The sequence below is a fragment of the Ammospiza caudacuta genome, chromosome 12 (genome assembly GCF_027887145.1).
Source record: "Ammospiza caudacuta isolate bAmmCau1 chromosome 12, bAmmCau1.pri, whole genome shotgun sequence".
Classification (NCBI taxonomy): domain Eukaryota; kingdom Metazoa; phylum Chordata; class Aves; order Passeriformes; family Passerellidae; genus Ammospiza; species Ammospiza caudacuta.
In genome coordinates, this window is record NC_080604.1 from 19,981,176 (window position 1) to 20,006,799 (window position 25,624).

General features: G+C 41.9%; 1 protein-coding gene across 1 annotated transcript in view; it reads left to right on the forward strand.

Moving 5' to 3' along the window:
* Positions 1–19,430, forward strand: part of CHL1 (cell adhesion molecule L1 like) — a 130,024-nt gene extending 110,594 nt beyond the window's left edge. The window contains exons 21-29 of the mRNA XM_058813025.1: positions 942–1,164; positions 2,372–2,487; positions 2,645–2,849; positions 3,080–3,202; positions 4,353–4,532; positions 10,786–10,947; positions 11,566–11,697; positions 12,434–12,506; positions 14,509–19,430. Of these exons, the coding sequence (XP_058669008.1) occupies positions 942–1,164; positions 2,372–2,487; positions 2,645–2,849; positions 3,080–3,202; positions 4,353–4,532; positions 10,786–10,947; positions 11,566–11,697; positions 12,434–12,506; positions 14,509–14,725 (1,431 nt within the window). The 3' untranslated portion in view covers positions 14,726–19,430. The remainder of the gene's footprint in view (positions 1–941; positions 1,165–2,371; positions 2,488–2,644; positions 2,850–3,079; positions 3,203–4,352; positions 4,533–10,785; positions 10,948–11,565; positions 11,698–12,433; positions 12,507–14,508) is intronic.
* Positions 19,431–25,624: the final 6,194 nt, after the last annotated feature.

Sequence of the window (25,624 nt, forward strand, 5' to 3'; positions counted from 1 at the left end):
TGATGTGTGTAGGAGGCAGAAATACGGCTCCTAGCAATTAATCTGGATTTTAATCCAAGCCTTTCACTCCCCTTTCTCTTGAAGTCATGTTGTTGTTGTTCCAATCATCCTCAAATTAAAATGACAGCAAAAAACTTAAAGCTTGGAGGTTTTGCCCCTTTTCTCTCTCAGTGTTGAAACACACATTCCAAAACTGCCACCCTGTTCTTCTAAGTTCTTCTAAGCCTTCTGATGTTTACATTTCTGTAATGAATTTTCTCACACACTTTATGCAAATAATTATTGTTTTTACATTCTTCTCTGGAGGAGGAGAAACTTGATGGACTGTTGTCTTGTCCAGTGTCATTGGAGAGGTAGCACTTGCATCCTCCAATCCACTGTCACTTTTGAAAGTCTACAAATGTTGGGGTCAGAAAGTAAACTTCCCTTCTTTTTACCTTGGACGTTCCCGCATGCGTTGTTTTATTTCATGTCCTAGAATGTCACAGACATATTTTATGAAAAATCCTTTTATTAGGATCTCTTCTCCTGAGAATCTGAGAAGCTTCAGCTTCGCTATGTTTTGCTGCTTTGGAGAATTGTTTACCCAGCATGTGAAATTGTTTTTACTTGATGATCAATGACAGCCACCTGTGTTGAGCTGTGAACAGTCACAAGATTTTATTATCATTCTTTTCTATCCCTTGCTAGCCTTCTGATGAAATCCTTTCTTCTATTCTTTAGTATAGTTTTAATATATCATTTTCTTTTAATATAATATATATCATAAAATAATAAATCAACCTTCTGAAACATGGAGTCAAGATTCTCATCTCTTCCCTCATCCTGGGACCCCTGTGAACACCACCACACTAGAGTGACTCAAAGCCATCCCCGCTCCCCTCAGCTGCTGTTTTGTGATTACAACAAAGGCAGACAAGATCTCTTTTGGTTCTCCCCAGCCACTGAAGCCCATGGAGAGGAACGGGCCGGGGCTGGAGTACAAGGTCAGCTGGAGGCAGCGGGGTGTGGAGACGGACTGGAACGAGGAGCTGGTGAAGAAGCACTCCCTGAGCGTGCGGAACGTGCCCACCTTCGTGCCCTACGAGATCAAAGTCCAGGCTGTGAACAATTTAGGATCTGGCCCGGAGCCAAACATCACCATTGGATATTCAGGAGAGGATGGTGAGTTGGCAGGAGCTTGGCTGTAAAAATGGGGGTTTCTTGTGCTGCAGAACACCCGGGTATGGAGTGATGGATTGGGCAGCCCAAAGCAGCTGGAGTGCCAATGCTCAGCCTGATGGGCTCCATGAGACATGGACATGACCCATGCTGGGTGCCTGGCTGCCAGCCTGCTCGAGTGTGAGAGGTTTTTTTGGAAAGGTCACTTGTGCTCTCATTAATCTCAGTTGTTGGCTTAATCTGGGTACTTGCTGAAGGCCACAGTCCATGAGAAGTCTCTGAAGTGTAGCAGTCGGGTTGTACTTGGTAGGGAAAAAATCTGTGGGCTCTCTGAGGCTTGACCCAACAGTTTAACACTGTCAGAAGTTAAATACTCTGACAATTAGGGACAAACTCACAGGCGCTGGGTGTTTGAGTGAATTTGCAGACAGAGCCGCATTCCCACGTGTGCTGGTGTTACCTTGTCCATGAGTCCCTGCAGAATGTGTCATCTCTCCAGCCTGGCTTCTGCCCCATGGTTTCACATGGCTCCCACATGGAGCTTCAGTGCTGGAAATGACCCAGTGGTGGTCAGACGGGAGAATCCCCACTGCCCACCCAGAGGTGGCTACAGGAAGGTCTGATGGTGCAGAAGAGGTGGCGAATAGTGAGAACAAGAATAAAGAAACTCCACAGGATGTTTATTTCCTTTGTCTCTCTGTGATGAGTCTAATTTTGCATCTACCAGTGCAAAATCTTCCTCGCAATTCAGTTGTCAATGGATCAAGGCATCCTTTTTTTCAAGGAACTGTAATAGCTCTCTGTGTTATGCAGTGATTAAAATCCTACTGTTTAATGAGCTTAGTTGTAAAATGAAATTGATTATAAAAAAACCCTTTATGATTGCCTTCTTGAGTGCCATGTTAATCATTTTTTTTATTCTTCTCACTGCTGTAAGCATTGCTTGAAACAGGAAATCATAAATACTGGTGTTGAAATTCATGTGTCCCAGTACACATGTATCTCAACCCTCAGCAGAAAAATACAGAAAAATAATGTTTATTGGCCCATTCCACCCACTGGATGCAGGTGGAATGGCTTTTTGCTTGCCTGCAGTGAGACTGCATGAAATGGCACAGCTGGAGCTGGAAAGCCAAGCCCTGGAGCTGGGAACAGTGTGAATCTGGGCTCTTGGAAGTGTTTTTAACACCTGGGACTTTTGTTTTTACAGTTCCAGATGCTGCTCCTGCACGCGTGTCGGTGGAAGTCATCAACAGCACCCTGGTCGAAGTCTTCTGGTCGGGGATACCAAGGGACAGAGTTCGTGGGCACTTAGGAGGCTACAAGGTTACAAATCTCTCTATAAATATTTGTATATAGTTGAATAAATTATTAAATGATTCCCAGATTGCGATCTCTCATTTTTGGGATGGTGAGAGAGATCATGATCATGCTCATCCCCATACAATATAATTTGTTAATAGAAATCCCAATCTCCTCACAGGTGAACTGGTGGAAAACAAGAAGCATGCTGGATGGAAAGAGGCATCACCCAGAGAAACACTTCCTGACGTTTGTAGGAGAGAGGACCTCTGGGATGATTCCTGGCCTGGATCCCTTCAGTGAATTCCGCTTGACAGTTTCGGCTTTCACCTCCAGAGGAGACGGCCCTGAGAGCTCCCCTGTGTTTTTTGAAACTCCAGAAGGAGGTAAGACAAGAGGAAAATATGGGATGGAGGGACATAAATTGAAATTGTCCTTGGGACAAGGTAAGTTGATTGCCTTATTTAAGGTGATAGTAAAAACTCCACCATTTGTAGAGCACTTCACTCGAAAGGGGAGCTGTGGGCGTTCAGCTAAATTATATCCTCATTTAACAAGAATTTGTAGGGGCAGACCTGTTCACTCTCCTCTGAAAACTCATCCCTGTGTCTTCCAGTCCCTGAACAGCCACGTTTTCTCAAGATCCTGAACTTTGACCAGGACTCAGTCACTCTGTCCTGGGGGCTTCCCAAGAAGGCAAATGGTCACCTCACTGGCTACATTCTGCAGTACCAGATAAGTATGTGCCTTGTTTGCTTTGAGTTCAGAATTGGAGCAGGATTAGTTAAGGAAAACTCTCAGGTGTGATGTGCACAGAGGCTGCCAGAGGGCAGGCTGCAGATTTCCATGCAGTTTTCCAGGCACTTTTCCCATGGAAGCTTCCATTGCTGCCATTCCCTGTCCCACATTTATGGGCGGATTCAATTATTTCATATTGGCAAATTACCCCTAATGTAGTGGCTAAAAAGACCCCAAAATTGTAGGTGAACATTTTACTGGAGTGAAGCTCATTTAATACACAGTGCATTGTGATGAGAGCACTCTATGAAGCCACATTAATGTAGCTCTGCACATTATGTCAGGGAGTTTCTCCCCCCTAAGGTGCCTCAGAAGAAACACAAAGGACCACCTGAGTCATGGTGTTGAGTAATCACACTGAAAACAACCAAATACCAGGGGAGTTCTTTTTTTTCTTGCCTAGGAAAGAAATGAGAAACAAAGACAACCTCAGGCAAGACCCAGTACTTAGCCCAGGCTGCCACAACACCACTTGAGTGGTGTGGTGATAATTCAGTCTATTTTACACATTCTTTGAGGATGGTAAAAGATGAGTCTCTGCCTTATTTTTAAAAAAATAATCACCCGTGTACTTTACACTTCTCCCTGCTGATAGCAGAACTGCTCAGATGCCTTTGCATCCAGATCTTCCCTTTGGTTTTGCTCATTATGGACAGAGTGGATCTATCTCCAGATCCTTTTTTATCCCCCTCAAATACATAAGCATGCAATTTCTCAATAGGTTCATCCATATTCGTTTTTACAGATTTCGTGTGACGCCGCTAATTTTTCTTTATCAGAAAGAATTCCTGGGTCAAGTTGACCTGCTCTCGTAGCAGTCTCTCTGTCTCTCTGTCTTGTCTCTATTTATCTCTGTCCTTCACTGAAGCAGCTTCTCTGAGCCTGGGCTTTTTATGAGAACACACAGTCAGACTAAACAGCTACGTTTTCAAACTACAGACTTAACTCAAAGATGTACATTTTGCCTAAATCAAAATGGATTTCCACTCTGGAAAATTTCCACTTTGTCTCAGAGGCAGCTCCATCATTCCTGCTTTTGTTGGGACATTTTCCAGCAAAAACAATCCTGACTGAATGCTCTTCCCTTGCAGTCAACGAGACGCACGAGGTGGGCGCCCTGAGCAACGTGAGCGTGGCCAACCGCTCTGCCCTGAGCTGGCACCTGGCAGGGCTCAGCCCCAGCACCAAGTACAAGTTCTACATCAAAGCCTGCACGGCCAAGGGCTGCGGGAAGGCGGCCACCGAGGAGGGGCTGACGCTGGCCCAAGGCAGTAAGTTCACAAATCCACGTCCGTGTGGAGAATGGCGGGAAAATGTTGTGTGTAGGTAAAGCCTTACAAAATTAGGGCCTTGTTACCTTTGTAAAATCAAAAAATTGTAAAAAATGGCTAGGGCCTGCTGCTTTGGCTAAGTGGAAAAGGACTGTGGGAAAGTGACTCAGCTGAATTGAAGCTGACGCTGGCCCAAGGCAGTAAGTTCACAAAATCCGCTTCCGTGTGGAGTAGCTCTGAGAATAGCGGGGAAAACGCTGTGTTTAGTAAAACCTTACAAAATGAGGGTGTTGTTACCCTTGTAAAATCATGGCTAGGGCCTGCTGCTTTGGCTAAGTGGAAAAGGACTGTGGGAAAGTGACTTGGCTGAATTGGAGCTGACGCTGGCCAAAGGCAGTAAGTTCACAAAATCCGTGTTGGTGTGGAAGAGCTCTGAGAATAGCGGGAAAAATGCTGTAGGTAAAACCTTACAAAATTAGGTAAAACCTTACAAAATTAGCAACCCTTGTAAAATCATGGCTAGGGCCTGCTGCTTTGGCTAAGTGGAAAAGAACTATGGGAAAGTGACTCAGCTGAATTGGAGGTAGGAAAACAAGTTATAGAACCATGACGTGCTCACATCGTGGTTTATGGTAGTTGGTTGAATTACATTTGTTGTGCTTAAATGGAGTGCAGCTGATAATGGCCTAACTGCTTTAAAAGGCCTGGTTTTTGCAGTAAAGAGCCCTCCTTTGCACCTGCCTGGGGACTCTGCATTACTCTGCTTCGTAACAGAAAAATCCATCGGGAATAATCCAGGCTTGACATTTCCTTTGTAATTAGGGGAAGTAAGTTTGTTTTCCTTGCCATGAGAGCAGTCAATGGGCTTTTTAATGTGGCCATGGTGTTCTTCAGGGAAGCAGAGCTCATCTGTTTCATTTTGCTGTGCAGTCCTGTTTCAGTTCCCACCCATCAACTCCTTAAGCCATGCTGGAATAAGTGAATTGCGTTCAGGCACAAACAGAAAATTGGAAATGCAGATAATCTTTTCTCAGTAATACTGTAAAAAAAAATTCTGCCCGTGCATGAAGATGGGGGACTGCCAGCAACATTAGGGTCAGCTGTTTGACATGGAAAATCCAGATAAACATCAAGTTGACTGCATTTGCTCCATTATTTATGATTATTTTATCAGAGACCAGGAGTAAGTGTTTGTCTGCCACTTACACCCTGTGCTGAAACACTGATGTTCAGTGATTTAGAAAAAAATCCCAAGCACTCTATGATAGCTCATCTTTCACTTTCAGCTGAAATGAAATAAAATGTACTGTGCTCAGCAAGTCTGAGAACTCCACAGCACTGAGGAGCAGCTCCTTGCTATTCATCAGAAACCATTGCTGTGCACTTACCCCGGGGAAGGAGAAAAGAGAATGAGATAAGCAAAAGAGTCCTGACTGCATCATTTTTAGCAAAGATAACAGTGTGCAGCAATGTTGATGGAAAATAGAAAAATGGCCCATGTGCTGTTGGACTTCTAAGTTGCAGAATTCTTTTCAGTTACTGGTAAAACAGGAAAAATGTGTTTTAGACCTTCATGTCCCAGTTCCACATCCAGTCAGGAACTGCCATTTGTTTTCTCAAGTAGCAAAACTCTTTCTCAACTCTCTTTTGGCCTCCAGTCTCACTGTAGGATACAGGTACTCACTGGTAGCAGCTATTAATCATCTTGATTTATTATTCATTAAGAAAAGAAAAGTTTTTGGTTTTTTTTCAAGATAAAAATACCCCATTTCCCCTCATTAGCTGCCTCTTCTCGCCTTCATTGGGCAACCAGAATAATGTGTTTTGACTCCTTGAAATAACCTTGTCATGGTTTAGAGATGTTGACATTCATTTTGTTCTCATTCTCTACTTTCCTAAACTCTGTTTCAGTGGTGGCAACACCTGATTCTTGTGAAATATTTCTTAGACTAGAGCAGTATAATTAATGAAAGCTGCAAGGGTTCAGTTCTATGATTTATGTGTGCTCCTTGCTGCTTCTCAAGCCACCCTAAATTAGGGCACTGCATCTGTCACTGAGATGCCATTAGAGTTCTGTGTCACTATTTGTTGGCTAAATTGTTCAGATATTTTTCACCTAAACATGATAGGCTGAAAAAAAAAAATTAAAAATCACTCTTTTCAGTGACCTCCTTGGGATTTCAAACTGTGGTTTGGGGACCGAGGCAATTGCTCAAAATTAAAACAATCTCTCTTTTTGAAGGAGGAGAGTGATTTCAGAAGTCAAAGTTTATCATTTCAAATGACCCTCGTAAGTGACAGATATAAAACGTGGTGCCCTCTGAAATGAAACTCCATGATGGAGCACTCCACGTTTCTTTGGGGATTGATTCAGTGATTCTATAACCACTCTGTTCCAGGTTAATAATAAACCCATAAAGCTCTCGTTGTTCATTTTAAGGCTTTGGAAACTTCCAGTGCTGCAATTCAGCCTTTGCCACGGGTATTTCAGTATTGCACAATGCAATCTGCCAGGAAAGTGGAGATGTTGAGGTGGCAGCTCTGGAGTCATTCACATTTTTTTTTTTTTTACTTATCTCTCTCACTGCTGTTGCTTTAATTTATTTGCAGCTATTCTGCTACTGTTGTCTGGAATTAGAAAGAAAAGGGAATTTCCTTATTTAATATGTGTGAGGATGCATTTAGTACCACTAAAAACAAATCTGTACAGGGAAAATAACTCAGAAATGAAACCCTTATGGGCAACCTAAGATCTTTATCATTTCTTGATAAAATGACTCTTGAACCTGAGCAAATGGGGACTTGGATTGTACTGAAAAATAAATAACAGCTTAATTTCTGTGGTTTCATTGCACAGAAGAAGGTATGTTGTCCTTAGAAAATGACTGTAATCTCTGTCTTCATATTTTCAGGCAGTATGTCTTAAATGACCTCCAAACTAATTAATTTTCCCCTTGAAAATGTCAATTTCCCCAAGATCATTAGCCCTCAGAAACATAACACAAAATGATGTTCTTCCAGAAGTGAAAAGATTAATTTAATGTAGCAGCCCTTCTTTAACACAAAGCTCCTTTTCATCCAGTGCTGCTTGGGGATTACCAAACACATATTACATGTTGAGAATTATCATTGTGTGTCCTGAAATCCAAGCATTAATGAGAAATTCATCCACATGAAGCCACACAGTTGTAGGTTTATTCTCCAGAGAAGCCAGGAAATAAAAGTTCACCAATTTCATTACATTCCAGTGGCTGTTGGCTCGTAATTCCCAAAGGATTTTGGAAAATCTTAGGCGAGGTCCCTATCCCTCAGGACCAAAGACATGTGGGTTCAGCTCTCTTTTGCCATGGGCACAGTGGAAAAGGAAAAATAAAATACTTTTCCAAATGTAACCACTGCTGCTGTTAGCAGCAAACCTAATTTTTAGTTCACAATCTAGAAAATCTAATTAAATCAGTGCAAATTGCTTGATCATCATCTTCCCTATAATTTTTTCTCAATAAACTTTATATACAACAGGTTTGCTAATCTCTGTAGTACAAAATAATCCAAATTTAACATGAATTACCTCCTGCACTGAAAAGCCCTGAAAGTGAAGGATACTTGTGCTGCATATTTATACATTTTTTAACAGCCAGGCAGCAGGGGGAAATTAATGGATGTTCAGCTTTGCATTTATTGCAGCAGATGTATTTAGACAGGTATGGTTATAAATTAAGATGCTGCCCACAATTAGTATTTAGCTCTCGGACTGCCAGATTTTTTTTATATAAGTGTATTTTATAAAAGATGTGCTAACTTTTGGAGAACACTCTGGAAAATCTTCAGGGGTGGTTTCTATTGTTTTTCCCTTTATACCATAAGCTTCTATAAAAAATGTGTGTTCTGTTCTCCTCATAAATCTTGGAGCCCAGTAGGAATATTGTAAAATTGCAGTTCAGTGTTTAATGTTCATGCAAGTCCCATGGTGTGGCTGATAAATAGTGGGGGAAGATGAGAAGTGCTGGTGATATGCCTTTATTACTAATGTTCCTTCTCCCTTATTGGAGATTAAAAACCCAACCCAACTGCTTTCAATTTTCTGCAGCTAATTCCTGCAGCTTTCAGGATGTTCCTGGCCTTCCAGAATGTGGAGCTTTGCCTTATCTGTGTAACTTTGCTTTTATTTTTCAGGAGGCCACACTGCTTTTTCTATTCCAGCCACCATACCCGCCCCATTAGCAATTTTTCTGCCCTGTAGGGCCCCTGTTGGCTGTCCCACACAGACCAGGAGGAAATGGCATGGAAAGAAACCTCATAATCACCCAGCTCTGGACACCTTTCTGAGTTTTAAAGGGAAAAAAAGAGTATTTTGGGTTAGGAGATGCTAGATGGAGAGCTGTTGGTAAATCCCCAGTGCCAGGTTAGGCTGGGCTCATCCTCATCCCAAGAGCTCCATCCCAGCCCTGGGCTGCTCCATGTGCCAGGGCAACTGCAGCATCAGACAGAGCTGAGCCATGAGTGGGCAGAAAAAGGGATTTTTTCAGCCATCTCACTTCCCTCTTTCTGCTTCTCTAAAGAGCTGATGGTTCAGAAAAGGCTCCCACAAGCTGGGAATAAACAGGAGGCAGAGAGGGACTGGTAATGCTGGCTTAAGAACATGCATCACAAACCACCTGGCAGGAGCTTAAGATTTAGGATTTACTTCCCAGGAATTCAGGAGAAATTCTTCCTTAGGAGGCTGCTGGTGTGAACACTTTGGGTCATGTATTTTCCATGTCATGCACAAGTGTTAGTGGTATTTAACAGACATTGGGTTGAAGGTTTGTGTTCACTCCTGTTCCTTTATGGATAATATCCCCATTTTTCTGATGCCTTGATTTTAGAGCATGTAATTAAAATGTACCTGTGGTATCCTCTTGCCTAGTTTTCGGTTTGATTAAAAACGATAGCTGGGTTTCACATACTTCATTTAGCAAAAATTACCCATAGATGGATTAATTTATGCTAATGAGCTGTGCTTCAGTATTAGCAGTGTTTCAGCTGGATGTGTTCTCTCTGGTCCCAGTGGTCTGCTCATTTAACTGCTTATTGTAATACATGGAGAGCTGCCTTAAAAACTTATCCTGAACTGCTGCTTTGACTGTGCTTGGATGTATCTTAATCTTTTTTTTTCTTTTTTTCCCTTCAGCTGTCAACTCAGCCTTAATCTCCAGCAGCTTCTTGCTTTGCTTATTTACTAGTTGAAGTATTAATGAGCATTGTTCCCCTGCCAGTGCTAATTGGCCGAGCAGTTTTCAGATTATACTTTGTGCTGAAGCCTTAGTTTAGATGGCTTTGGACAAAACAGGCAAGTCAGGCGACTGAGAACAATTCAGGAATTATTTTTATTAAGTGCAGCCCCCCTCAAATTTTTCTCCTGCCATTGAGGACACCTCTTACATGTTGTAAGAGATCCCTCTATGTCACACACAGTTCTGAATTTGCTGAGTGGGCTGTTCATGTCCTGGCAGTGATTTTCAACTCCTGTAATGTCCTTTCTCCTGCTTTCCACAAAAGCTGTTCTGAAAAATCTCATTTAATGCCCACAATCTGAATGCAGATGGGGTTACAGGAGGTGTTTTGCAAATAACAAGGTTCCATTAACAGAAGTAGTGGAATTTACCTTTTCCTAATCAAATATTAAACTCATCAGCAACACTTAAATGCCTAAATGTCCATTTACAGGCAAATTGTCGAGTTGTTTCTAAACCAGTGCTTTGTGCAGTCATTGTGGAATTTAAAAGGACACAGAAAATCACTGTCAGGAGAGAAGCAAGCACAAATCCCACTGTTAATTTTTTCTGGGAGACATATAAGGATCCATATCCAGCTAACAAGCTGTCTGTGCTTCCCTGCTGAGTTCAGTTCAATGGGAGAAGCATCAAACCCCAGATTATCCATACAAAGCAAGCCCATTTGCAAGTTGTAATTTTTTAAGCAGGCATTAGTTCAAGCAGATCCATAATCCCCCATCAATATTAACTTTCATCCTGGGAGATGAACAAACCCCTTCCTGAACATCAGGATTACTCTGGTCCGCCGTTGATTTCATCTGACGGAACATTAAAAGTCAGTGGGGAATGTTTGGGGAATGTTTGGAAAATCAGATTGCCCGATGCCAAATGTTTAAAATTCCTTGTTGTGTTTGTGTGTTGCTTGTAACTGTGCATTTCCTAGGCTCCTTGTCCATGAATGCCATTAACCCTGTGCCTTGGCTGTGTGCATTCCGTAGGTAAAGGCAGCGGCAGGATTTCAGACGCGGTAAAGCCCACCCCAAAGTTTCAGCCCAGCGAGGCCCTTGAGCCTGGCACTGAGTACACAATCCGCCTAGTGACTAAGAACTGGGTGGATAACAATAGCATTTTTGAAGATGTAATTGAGACCAGGGGGAGAGGTGAGACACGAAGCCCTTCGAGGCGCTGAACGTTTGTTTTTCCATGTGAATCCATGCTGAGGTTCCTGTGCACTGTGAGTGTCCCAAACTCATTGTTCTGTGCTCTGGGGTTGAGGTTGGCCCTTTGCAGTTGAATCCCATGGCAGCACAAACACATCCCAGGCTCTTGGCTGAGCCCTGTGCTTTACAACAGCCTGGAACAATCCCAAACCTGTGCAATGTGAGAGGGCAGTGGGATAAAGCCCATAAGTGGCCAGTTTGGTGATCTGCATGTACTGGGGGCACTTTTACCTCTCGCTCTTTCACAAAACTGCTTTTGCATGAGAGGCTTAACAGCTCTGTGCTCAGCTTTCCTGTGTGGTGCTAATCCTGTGACTCAACTGCTCTCTCAGAGCCACCTTGCCAAGTGTCTGTGTTGTCCCTTGTCCCCGACACGCTCCCCTCCAGTCCCAAATGTCTCACTCTGGACATTCCTGTTGCAGCTGAGCACCATCAGTAGCCATAGGCTGGTTCCATTAAAATCCAGAGAGGACCATGATGTGTTTATGTTATTGTGGGGTGCTGCCCTTTCCCTCTGATTGATTTTCTCCCTTTTTGCTCCTCACCCATCTCCCCAAGCCTACGCTGGCATTTACGAGGGGATTTCCACCCAGGGCTGGTTCATCGGGCTGATGTGTGCCATCGCCTTGCTCACCCTGCTGCTGCTGACAATTTGCTTTGTCAGAAGAAATAAAGGAGGCAAATATTCAGGTAAATGGATTTATTGTCCTTTCCCTCTGCTCACATGTTAATAACTAGCATTCTTCAGAGGTTCCTCTCTGGGGGCCGCAGGGCCGCGAGCACAAACATCCAATTAGGATTTGTAGCTTTTGATAAATATCCACAGAAGGGGTTGTAATGAGTGTAAGTGGAGCTGTGCTGTGTGCTGCTCACAGAGCCTGCAAAGGCCTTTCCCAGCACTCCTGGAATATTCCAGCATTTAATCCAGCAAGATCCTTGCTGCTGCCCCACTTTCCACCTGGGAACTGCTGCTGGACACACGGACAGAACTTCCACAGGCACATTAACAGTGGAATATTTTGCTAAAAATTACCTCTGTCACCTTCCAGGCAGTGAGTAAGGATTTAGGTAAATGTATTAAGGTCAAAATCTGGTTGCCCAAAGAGGTGGTGGTTGCTCCATCTCTGAAAACATTCAGTGCCAGGTTGGACGGGATTTGGAGCACCCTGGGACAGTGGAAAGTGTCCCTGGTGGCACTGATGAAATTTAAGTTCCCTTCCTACCCAAACCATTCCATGATTCTATAAATACTTGCTCATAATAAATCAGGGAATGGTCCCAAACTCGTGGAAGCTCCCAGGTTGTGTCCAGCCAGCTCCAGCCCAGCCTGGAGGTGAGTGCAGATTGTTTTCCCATTGCCCCCGGGAAAAGAAAAATCCATGGCAGAACACAACACAGAGATCTGTCCTTTATTTTATTTGCACAGTGAAAGAAAAAGAAGATTTGCATCCAGATCCCGAAGCTCAATCAATAAAAGATGAAATCTTTGGGGAATATAGGTAAATAGGACCTGCTTTCACAAGGCTTTGTGTTTCTTGGGGTTTTGTTTGTTTCCAAATCATTATTCGGGACATTTTTATGGCATGCAATTAATGCTGTTTTTCATTTTCAAAGCAAACCTCATAGGAGTGGATAAGAGTAGGAATATAAAGGTATATCCAGTATATTTCAATCCATCCAAGCTGGGATATAAGGAAATGCTGATGTATTGATGGTTATTTTTCACTTTTTTGTTTTTTTTAATTAGCATTGTATGAATAATGTAAATATATAGGATAATTTGGGGTGCTGCTGAAAAGCCCACTGAAGTCAATGGATTGAATTCTATGTCTTCAGTGGGTTTTTGAAACACAGACCCAAATCATGTAATATGGGGAATTTTGGGGAAGAAAACAAAGAAAAGTTTGGAATATGGTAAAGAACATTAAAAAACCAAACATCTCTCTACAGAAATCCCTGTAGGAGAATTGAAATAACCACTTTGGCTGCTTTAAAATAACTAAAACTTCTAGCAATATGTAATTGTGATATGAAGGAAAATACATAATTATAAGAACCATGCTGGAAAACTGGTGTTGCTGCCCTTAAGGGCATAAAATTGCTGTTGAAATCCCACTTATATATACTACATTATTTGTACTGGAGTAGGGCTTTTTTTTTTCTGCATAATTTCATCTTTATTTAATTTTTAATGCTTTCTAATGGGACAAATATTTAGAAAGGTAAGAAAGCCCTGAGGTTAATAACTTTGACCCCTTCCTTTCCCCCTGAAATCCAAACTTGTCTTTTTTCTGAGGAGAAATGCCCTGTGCAGAAAAGTAGTGATTTTTTTTTGTGTTGTTTATGCACAGAGTATATTATTATATATTATTACTTATATTGAGTCCATCCTGAAGAAATGAAGCTCAGGTTCATTTCTCTGTCCCTCCTTAGATAAAATTGCCAAAGATTTGACCCTGAGTTGGCATTAGCAGCAAGGGCTCTCCTTGAGTAATTATGTCCCTAAATCAGAGGCCTAATTTAATTTTTTTTAATATAATCTTTTAATATTCCCCCAATCCCCCCAAATGTCCTGTTCTTGTTCCTCTTCTGTGGTGCCATTAGGAGGAATGGCTACTGAAATTCCACTTTTTTCCCAGAATTTTTGTGGTGGGCCTGTCCTTTTTTATGGAATTTTCAGTGAAGAGAGTCTGCAGACATTCATTCTGCTTTGGTTTTTCCCAGTTCTTCCCCTTTTCCCTGGAATTTTCACTGGACAAAAACTGCAAAGACAAAAAGATGCAGACATTCATTCTACTTTGTTTTTTTCCTAGTTCCTCCCCCTTATCAGGGGCAAACTCCAGTGAGATAAACTCTGGTAAAATAAAATAACAGCAGGGAAAAAAAAAAAGGGGAAAGCACCTTTATTGGTCATTTAAACTCAAAGGGATGCTCCCAAAGCAATGAGATGTTACCCACTGAAGTGATATCACCTAACCCACCCACTTCAAAAGGAAAATTAAATAAATAAGCTCTGAATGTTTTCCAGTGTTTTGTAAAATGAGAAGTGAGTGAGGTTCCAAAGATTTGACATCAGCCCTGGTGGCTGGAACAGACCCCTCCAATCCTTTCCAGCATTCCCTTTTCCTTCCCCTTCCCTCTCTGTCCATTCTGTCTGCCCAAGGCAAAAAGGGGGAAAAACCCAAATAAATGAGTACTGATAATTCCCATTAACCATTTCATTTGGTTGGAATCATGACAGAACCCCATGTGGGTGTGAGCTCAGAGGTGTGAGGAGCAGGGCAGGACTCAGAGATCAGATCATCCTCACTATTCCACCCACACGTCCCTCTCTCTCCCCTTCCCCAGGCAGGAGCACGTCCCTCGAGTGTCCCTCGAGCACTGCAAGGCAGGTTTTTGGAAATCAGGTTTTTGGAAATCAGGTTTTTGGAAAGGCAGGTGCTTGGAAAGGCAGGTGCTTGGAAAGGCAGGTTTTTGGAAAGGCATCTCTTTATTTTGTAGTGACAGCGATGAAAAGCCGCTGAAGGGCAGCCTCCAGTCACTTAACGGGGACATTAAAGCCACTGGAAGTGCTGATAGTCTGGTAGATTATGGAGAAGGGGAGCATGGCATGTTCAATGAAGATGGTTCATTTATTGGAGCTTATTCTGGATCTAAGGAAAAAGGATCAGTGGAAAGCACTGGGAGTTCTACGGCGACTTTTCCTCTCCACGCCTAAAATTGGTGTTTAATTGTGGTGTTGTCCTGGTTGGGTCCCCACAGTTACCTCTGTGCTGGGGAGCTGGGTGCCAGTTGAGCCAGCCAGGAAAATCCTGACATCCAGGTAATATCAAAACAAGTCACTGCCACTAAAAGATGATTTTTCCATCCTAATTTCTATGTGTTTTCTTCTGAATAAAACAGAGTAATTCTTTTTTCTACACGATGTGTTAGTCTTAGCAGAGTTTGCTCTGGTGGTACATCTGTGTCCTTGCCTCCTGCTCCAGATTGGAATATGTTTCTCTGTGTAGTATTTTTGCCCTGTATGGCTGTTGTCACAGGTATGTGTTTAAAATTCCCTCATGGCCTTGGTTACAACCTCAAGGTTATGGCACCAACAAAACCCGGTTACTCTGCAAAGTGACACAACGAGGAAAATTAGGATTTAAAATACCAGAGAAATATATTCTATATATTGTATAATTTTTTTCCTAAAGAATTAAATCCCTTTGTGTATGATATTTAAAAAAAACTGTTTTAGTGGTTACAGCTGACGTCAATTCCAATACTTAGAAATGCAGCTTTACCCACAGGAGAGTGTGGGTGAAGCTGCTGCCCAGTAGCTGGCACTATTTCCTTAAATATGTTAAGCTGCAGCTCTTTCCTGTGGCAAGGCAAAACAGGGTTCCCATCCACCATCACTCAAAATATTTTTAATTTTTCCCAGCTGCAAGCTGCATTTCTAAGCAAACTCCTTGGTGTCTGTCTCATATCTGTATATTTGTGAGCTAGCCAACATTTCATGGAGACGTTGTACATATGATATTAATATTGACACAAGTCCAGAGCAGCCTGGTTTTATTTTGAACTGAGACATGTTGCTAGCATGGGTCTGTATAGCTGTGTAGGAATGAGTAGATTTGCTTCTCAATATGGATTTGGACCAGCAGAATTAGTTTCCAGAAGGAGTTGTGTGTATAGGAATCATCCAAACCTCTCACCATTCGAGCAGCACCTAAACTAGACCTACCTGAATTTCAAGACTTCATTTCTTTTCAGCCTATTCACTGTTAAATAAACAAAAAACAACAAAAGCAAAGAGAAAACATTATGGTAGAGTTTGTTTTCCTATTTTGTTGACTGAATGCTGGTTTAAATCTGGTTCTTTGCCTCTCCAACACTAACTCAGCTGAGCTGTACAGCACATTTTTTTGGTCTTTTTGTATTGGAATCTCCTGAATCTCTTTTTAACAGCATTTGTATTTTCCAATCTGCTTGCTTGAGTAGAGCATCAACGTGGCTTCATTTCTTCTGTCACTCCCATTATGAAAGTTTTCCAGTAGTTCCTGCAGGAGGAATAGACCCTAAAAGCTGTTTGGCATCCTGATAGCAATTAGGCAAATTTCCCCAAATGGCTCCTCCACAATTTCAGTGGAAGAAAGAGAGGAAGCAAGAATTACTCCCATGGTTCTGAGTTTCCAGCAAGGGCTACAATTAAGCCCAGGGAAATGCAGATTTTTCCCAGTGGATCCCACACAGCTCCCCCCAGGCTGGGGCTGCTCCTCAGAGCTTGGCAGTTTCTGGAAGCCTCTGGTGCTGAAGCTTCTGCTTATCTGTGCCTCTTTTTGGGGTTTTATTGGAGCTTTTTGTGTAACCTCTCTTTGGGAAAAGAAAACACCAAACAGCCACCCCAAAAGCCCCTTTCAGGATATGAGTATAAAATGGTGAGTGGAAATCTGCCCTCAATTAAAAATTATCCCATCCCATATCAGTGACCCACATTATTCACTTTTTATTACTTATAGATATTTTCTGTATTTCACTCAATCCAAACACCAAAAAAGGTCCAAAAGCCTTTTAATTTTGGAGGGGAAAAGTAATTTTCCAAAAAAGGGAGTGCACAATTATAGAAATGTGAAAATTGGCATCTCATCAACAGAGACATTTCCCAGCAGCATCTTTATCTGCTGACTCGTGTCTGCTGCAGCCCGAACCAGATAAAATCTAAGGACTGATTAGGCTTGTGACAACCTGCTTGCTTTGGGCTGGTTTTCATATATTTCCTTTGGGAATCATCTGCAGTGATCAAATATATTTGAAAATTAGGGAATAAAATTGGGATGGGCTCCCCCAAATCCTGACTTTGGGCTGGGGGGCTGTTCCTGCACACACCCATCACCTTTTCCTGCATTATCACTGCAGATAAACCAGATCCCTCATCCCAGAAAATGCTTGTGTTAAACAATGTTAAATTTCTCTGTTTCAGGCCATATTAGTGAGTGTCAGATGCTCCAATAATGGATATAAATCCCCCATGCAGCTCCTGCTCTGTTGCTGCTCAGAGGTGTTTGTGATGTGCTGGTGGTGCTGCTTTTTCCACTCAGATTTTAATTCACAGCCTTAAATCTTGATGGTGGTGTTCCACAATGCCTCAGGACCTAAAAATCAAACAGGGAGGAAAAGATGTGCGATGGAACCTGGATTTTTGAACATGGGTTTTGAGGAATATGCCCAGTGAATATTAAACAAGTGGTTCAAACTCCCAGGAAATCTCACTCACTGAGATTGAGTGAGATTTCTGTTTTCTCTTCCCCAGTCATTTATTTTCCTTTTTTCCCTGCACTGGGATTTTTTTCTGCTGTAAAGGTACCCTGAAAAGTGCTAGTTGGTGATGGTTTTTTAGAGATTTTTTTTTTTCAAAAGTATATTAACAGAGCAAGCTGAGGTTTTCCTGAGGAGATTTTTGTCATTGCAGGGAGCTGGGCTGTGTTTTTGTCATGGATTGTGTAAGCTGAGAGGAAGTGTGACCATGTAGCTCACTAAAAGTGTCACCAACTGCTCTGCAGTTCATAGAAAATTCCTGACTTGGAAAGGATCTACAAATTCATCCAAATCCAACTTCTGCCCCTGCACAGAACAGCCCCAAAATCACACCCGATTCTGAAATAGTGCATTGAGCATTAAATCTTTGCCTTGCTTTGTTTGGGATTTTTTTTGGATTTTTTTTTTCTTTTTCTGGCCAGGGGTGTTTATTAAAATTACCTGCTGGAAATCCATGGGGATTTCATTAATTGACACCTAGCAGGGAATTCCAGCCTGCCTGCTGGGAGGAGGGAGTCCATCCATGGGAGCAGAGCAGGGACTTGTTAATTATCCCATCCCAGGTTGGGCCAATTGGTTCTGGCACATTTTGCCTCAGAGCAAATGAGAGGAGAAATGGCACTTTCAGATTTGATACCCAAATCAGGCCAGGATGTAATTCCACCCATCAGGGAGGAGGCATTTCCCTGGCCCCACAGATCCAGGGTTGGGGATTTAAAAACCTCTGAAAGAAGAGAGGGATAGGTCTTGCTGAAAAAGTTGTGCAGTTTTGACTGTGCATAAGATTAAATGAATAAAATCAGCTCTTCCTAAATAAAGGGGAAAAACCCTCTGTCCTTTCTCCCAGGGGAGCTGTTTGGATTCCCAGAGCAGCATAATATTGGTAATTTTTCTGTAATTTCATATATATATACACATATACACACACAGAGACAGACATACATATATGTATATATACACATACACATACATATATTTTAAAATTTAATTACATTATCAAGAACCTGCAGGAACAGCCCCATCTTCCCTCTTTGGCAAAATCAGGGATCCAACCTCCAGAAACCCTCGTGGCTCTGCACTCCAGCAGGATAAAAGCACAGCCCTGGGCATCAAAGCCCTGCTGGGGCTGGATCTTTAGGAAGAGCATTAGAAATCAAATCTTTAGGAAAAGAATTAGAAATCAAATCAGGAAATTACTTTCCCCCTCTGGATAAAATCATGTGTTCATGTAGAAAAAAATTTTAAAACCTTTCTTGTAACTCACATCATAAATGGATCTAATTAGCAAGTGATTTAATGATTTTTTTTTAATGATGGGTATTTGTTCTGCTGTGTTGATGCTGCACAAATTCCAGTGAGTAGCTGTTTTCCTGGGAACTGCTTCCATTGGCTGAATGGCTTCAATCCAGACCATGAGAGGTTTTCATCAAAGTTTTCAGGCCAATATTATTTTTGACATGAAAGCAAATAGTAGCACAATCTTTCTATATATATAAAAATAAAGGTAGAGTTTTTAACAGTGACCACATTTTGTAAAGAAAAGTTAGAATAACATTCACTGCTCCTTGAGCTTTTGAGAGGAAACCTCAGCATCATTTTAACAGCCATTATTTTGCAGATGAGAAGTGTGTTTAGGTTATTTTGCTTATCTGTAAGAACAGATAGAAAGAAAGGAAATTCTTCATGGAGAATTCCCTTTGTTTGCCAATGGATCACACCCTCAGCTGCATCTCTGTCAGTGTTTATGACAAAAAAATCAAGGTACAAACCACTCTGGAGTAGCAGGACATGTTTACATTGCAGCTCTGGATCTCTCATGTCAAATCTCAAGTGATCTGCACTGATTTGTTCTGTTTTCAGGCAGGAGCCCCTCGGGGGCTTTGAGCCAAAGCATTCTGTCTGTTCGTTTTTTATTATTATGGTTCTGACTTTAAACAAGAGACTTTGTAATTTCATGAGAAAAAGATCAAAGCAAATGTGGTGTCACCATCACAATGTTACTTTTTTGGGAGCTAAATGTTAGTGTGCATTGATTAAAGTTTAGAGAAACGTGTTGTACTGTAGTTGCTGTTTGTACCACGCAGATGTGCACGTACGGTTTGAAAAGATATTTTCATTTTACATGAAATACAACTTTGCTAATAAAAGTTTGACTTGATGTAATCTTCAAAAGCCTTGGCTGCAATCAGCAAGTTTCTTTTGTTTGATTTGGGGGTTTTGTTTGATTCTTTTTTCACTTGACTCTGTTTATTTGCTGGGAATCTGATTGAATTGGGACTCCCAGCCCTCTCTGGCTGTGACGTGTGGGGTTTTGGGGGTTTTTTGGTTTCACACCAAGGTTGAGCTGCCCTTGGCTTTCACTGGGATTTTTGGACACCGTGGATCACCAGCCCTGGAGATATGACAGCAAAGCAGGACGAAGCTGGCCTGCAAACAGCCTGAATTTAAATCCTCATTGATTCCATGAGATCCTCTCCGGGACCAAACTATCACCCTGTGTACTGTTAGCATCTCTCACAGACTTTACTCACCCTGTGTACTGTTAGCATCTCTCACAGGCTTTACTCACCCTGTGTACTGTTAGCATCTCTCACAGGCTTTACTCACCCTGTGTACTGTTAGCATCTCTCACAGGCTTTACTCACCCTGTACACTGTTAGCATCTCTCACAGACTTTACTCACCCTGTACATTGTTAGTATCTCCCACAGACTTTACTCACCCTGTACATTGTTAGTATCTCTCACAGACTTTACTCACCCTGTGTACTGTTAGCAACTCTCACAGACTTTACTCACCCTGTGTACTGTTAGCATCTCACACAGACTTTACTCACCCTGTGTACTGTTAGCATCTCTCACAGACTTTACTCACCCTGTACATTGTTAGTATCTCCCACAGACTTTACTCACCCTGTACACTGTTAGTATCTCTCACAGACTTTACTCACCCTGTGTACTGTTAGCATCTCTCACAGGCTTTACTCACCCTGTACATTGTTAGCATCTCTCATAGACTTTACTCACCCTGTGTACTGTTAGCATCTCTCACAGGCTTTACTCACCCTGTACATTGTTAGTATCTCTCACAGACTTTACTCACCCTGTACATTGTTAGTATCTCTCACAGAATTTACTCACCCTGTACGTTGTTAGCATCTCTCACAGACTTTACTCAGCCTGTACATTGTTAGTATCTCTCACAGACTTTACTCACCCTGTACATTGTTAGTATCTCTCACAGACTTTACTCACCCTGTACGTTGTTAGCATCTCTCACAGACTTTACTCAGCCTGTACATTGTTAGTATCTCTCACAGACTTTACTCACCCTGTACATTGTTAGCATCTCTCACAGGCTTTACTCACCCTGTACGTTGTTAGCATCTCACACAGACTTTACTCACCCTGTACATTGTTAGTATCTCACACAGACTTTACTCACCCTGTGTACTGTTAGCATCTCTCACAGACTTTACTCACCCTGTACGTCGTTAGCATCTCTCACAGGCTTTACTCACCCTGTACATTGTTAGTATCTCTCACAGGCTTTACTCACCATTTAGTCAGCACAAAACCTCCCAGCGCACAGAGTTTCTACTCCTCTTCATTAAAGATCACCAGAATATTGGTAATCTTATCAATATCCAGGCTCACACAACCCAATAATACCTTCTTTTGTTGGTTTTTTAGGGAAAACTACACTTGTGCCTAAAGTCTGGAATGTGTATGTATTAATTTTACAGGAATTTAGCAAATGGGCTTTGTTTGCCAAGGAAAACATCCCTTCCCTCTGCCCATCACCAATACTCTATTCCAGGATTAATTCTACTCTGTCTGTCCATGGGAAGGTTCTGCAGGTAAACACAAATTCCCTCTCCTGATACCTGGAACAGCCAAAGTGAGGATTCAATAAAAGACAGCAGACAAATCTGTGGCAGCTGATATTGCTGGAAAATCCATTTTTAAATGTATTTAACAGGAATCTGAAAGACCTGGTTGATGCTCACGAGCATCACCCTTGATGCTGGTGTGGCTACTGTGCTGCTCTGAGTGTATCTCACTGTGTTTATAATTTATAAATTATATAATTATATAATAATAAATAATATTATCTTTTAATATTTGGCATATATTATATAATATATAATTATAATATATTATATATAATTATAATATATTATATATAATTATAATATATTATATTATCTATAAATAATTATTATTTATTATTAGTTATATATTAATAGAATATAATTTAATATATAATTCATAATTCACTAATATCTGAGCTCTGCACATTTCTAAACCTCATTTAACAAGACTTGAGTGGGGTTTTTGAATTGAAACCCACATGATGTGGCTAAACCCACCCAGGAGAGCTGGAGCCCCATTTCATCTGTGCTATTCTGAGTGTATTTCACTGTATTTCAGTGAAAGAAATTCTCCTTTTTTTCTTTGTTTTGCCACATGTTTTTAGCTGCTTCACTTCAGGACATTTTTCATGCATTCTTCACCTGCAAGAACTGAATACCCTCAGAGGGAATGCAGGCCAGTGCTAACAGGCATTCACCTTTCAGGGAGGCAGCAAGGGCGTCCCAAGAAGGTTTTATTAGAATTCATATCCTGGAATAATGAGATTTACACTTTTCTCAATAGCATAATGGGGAGGAGAAAGTCCCACAATCATGTGCTTCACTGGAGTGAGAATAAAGGTGCTGCTGCCACCAGCAGGTGTGTGGGAGCAGATGGCACAGAAGTTTAAGAATAAAATACGGGATAAAATTCAATTTATATGAAACATGCATTTAAAAATATTCCTGGACTATTTAAAATGAGAGTAAAATAACTTCCACGGGTGCAGGAGCTCTGGTCAATTATGATTTAATGTTAGTAAATATTTGATGTTTTGCTTTTGGGACAAAGTTGTCATTATTAGACCTGGTTTGGGGGCTGAGCATTCCTTCTAATGCTCAAACATTTCACTCTGTTCACAAGGAAATGTCATCACTTCTCCACTTCAGCATCTGTTCATCAGCTGGGAATGCAGAGGAGCCCCTCAGGGAAACACCAGCATTTCACTCTGCTGAAATGTCTCAGCTCTGCACATTTCCAACCGCATTTAACGAGGCTTGGGAGGTGTTTTCACTGTGCTTGAAACCCAGGAGAGCTGGAGCCCCACCCATGCCCTGGATGTAGAAATGGGCATTTCTGTAAAAAAACACCACTCTTTGCATTTCAGGTTTTATTTTTTTTGTGTAGAATTTGTATTTCTATGCTTCATATCCCTCCCAGCCTGGGGTTACAGCATGTTCTTCACCCTTTGTTTGGAGCATTGGGGCAGGAATATCTCAAACCAGAAAACATGCAGCAGTACCTTGAGCTTGGGTGGGGTTTTTTTTGCTTTTTTCTGGTTTGGTTTGAGAATCCCAAAACTTGTTTGCAGTAGTTTTATTGACTTAAGACTCTAAAAATGGATGTTTTTGGTGGCTGTGCTTCAGCTGGGATGGGGTGAGAAGCAGGGATGTGAGGAGGAGTGGGAACAAGGGGCAGCTGTGGCACAGGACCAGAGCTGGGTCAGTCCCAATCCCTCCTCCTGCAGGAAATGAGCTACAGGAGGAACCTCTTTGTTAATGATCCTGGGGGCAAATCAGCTTCTCCTGCCAGTTTGGGATGGAATGACCTTCATGGGGAGAAGTGACTTTCCCCCAGCTCTGGGATGGGGCAGCTCTGGTGTTGCAGCAGGAGCAGAGGCTGTGGCTCCCACACCTTTCCTGGGCTGGGATGGACCTGGAGCTGCTGGAACTCCATGGAAAGATGGACCAGGTGAGAACAACCAGCAGTGGGAACGGGGGTTTGGTGCTGCTTTACCTGGAAGAGGATGTCAGAGGACTCTGCTGAACAGATCTGGGTGGCTGTGGTCCCTCCCAGTGGTTTTTGCTGTCCCAGGGCTGGTTTTCCCCATTTTTCCCATGGCTGCTCTGCTGTCTTTCTTTTGGAATGTTTGATGGGTTTTTTTTTTTTGTCCGTAAGGCAGCCAGGCTGCCTCTCCTGCACAAGCTTGGTTGCTTTCTTCCCCCTCCTGACTATCAGGATTTATCTGTGTTGGTCGGTCCCTCAACTCTTCCATTTCTGGCCTTGGAGAAGTTCCAGCCAGTTTTGTGTCTGAACTGTGTTCAGGATTCTTCTTCCCTGTGAATATTTCTCATCACCTGTAACTCCCTCATCTCTTTGGGGAAGTTGTATTTCATTGACAGCTGCACCTGGGTGTTTGAATTTACCATGGATGGAGGTGTCTGAACTTCCAGCCTTTCTCAAAACACAAAAAATTCAATTTTGTTTTTTTAAAAAACACAACAATTTGTCCAAAGAAATTCCCATTTGCTCCTCTGGGTGATGAAGAGAAGATGTGGGCAGGAGTTCAGCCCTCCCCAGTGTGTCCCTGGTGTGGGACCTGCCAGGTCCTGGTCCTGGGCTGGGATTTATCCTGGGAATTGCTGCTGCTGCTCCCTCCTGTGCATCCCTGCAGAGGGCTGGGCACATGGGGCTGCTGCTGCTTTCAAACGAGTTCCTTTTATGATTATTTATTAAAAAATGAAAGGCATAAATGCACTTTCTAATAAAAATCACCTTGCTATGTGTAAGCCTTTATGACTTCAGGCAGCCAACGTTCTGAGCATTTATTTTCCTCTAAGTGGCAATTTATGTGAAACATGCATTAAAAAAATATTCCTGGACTATTTAAAATGAGAGTGGAGTAGCAACTTCCAGTGGTGCCGGAGTTCTGGTTAATTATTTATCATTTTGAAATGTACATTTTCCAAGCTCAGCATGGAGCCCAGAGGCCACTAAGTAAATAAATTTACATAAAATGCAGTGAAATCAGATCATTTGACACAGTAATTCACCTAATTTAAAAAAAAAAAATCATGAGGAGAAAGAGTTGCTGCAGAGAGGTGTCAGCAGAGGGATGTGGCAGTGACAAATGGAGTGGGAATAGCTCTGGAATACTGAGAGGTGGGAGAGCACCTTGGAAGCTGCTAAAGCCACTCATTTTCATTGTTTCCTCATCAGGATGAGCTGAGGAGGAAACGGTCTGCTGGAAATATTCCCTTTGTTTCATTTCCCACAACCATCGGTTGTTGAGAACTTAAAATGTATTGATTGGTTTCTTGGAAAATATTTACTGAAAACCCAAATATCTTCACTTTTTTAGTGCATTTTTTATGACTCCAAGGCTGCAGATTATTTCCTGTCCTGAGGCCTCTTGGCTGCCAGGTTTTATTCATTTTCTGAGGGTTTTTTCTGGGTGTTGTTTTCCTCTGCTGGGCTCAGTCACTCTGCTGCCAAGGTTTTCACTGTCCCAGGGCAGCAGCATCTCCTTGGCTTTACCTGGATCCAACTTTTCTGAACTTCCCAGCTCCTGGAGCCCCAGAATGACAGAATTAACAATAAGAGGAAGAACTCAGGTGTTGTGCTTTCAGATTATTTCAATAAGGAGAAAATATATGTACAGCCTACCTCAAGAGTAAAGGTCATCAAGTTTAGTCTGATTTATTGAGAGCTTTACATTGCAGATCACTTTTTGAAAAGAAATAGTTACAAAACCTCTTCCTTTTGGCTACATAATGCCATGGGGGAATGGAAGAACAATGTGCTATTTCTTTAAATATTCAGGATTGTTACTCTCCCATTGACTCTGCCTTTTAAGACTGAGTATTTGAAAAGGCCATATTTGGGCTCATTTTGGCAAACCTCATAAAAATACACATTTCTCAGCCCTATTCTGTCTGAGTTTAAATTTCTCCACATCTCTCCTTGCTGAATATTAATTTTTTCTCACCTCTGCCACTGAAGTTTGCAGCTAAGGAAAATTCCAGCTCCATGGGCTCATCTGTCCCTTCTCATCTCCCGTTGTACCTGGAGCTTTGTGTCAGCCTGAGACAGAGCTGAGCCCACTTCTCCTTCCAATCAAGATAATAACTGCAAAGAACTGATGGGTTTTGCTGCCATTGGAAATGCAGACTAATTCTTGCCATAATTATCAAGTCTTTAACTGGTAATTGCACACTGTTCCCATCTTTCTGCTGTCAGATTTATTTCTGTAATTGACCTCCTGGTCCAGGAATTAGAGACAGCCTTTGATTATTGGTTCAATTAGTCTTAGAGCATCATGGGTTTTTCTTTCTTCTTTTTTTTTTTTTAAGGTATTTCAGCTCTCCAGCCCATCAAAGGAACTATAAAAATGTCACTAAATATTCCTTACCTTTATCACTATTAGTACCTGCTGAGTCTCATTTTATCAATCTGTACAGGTAC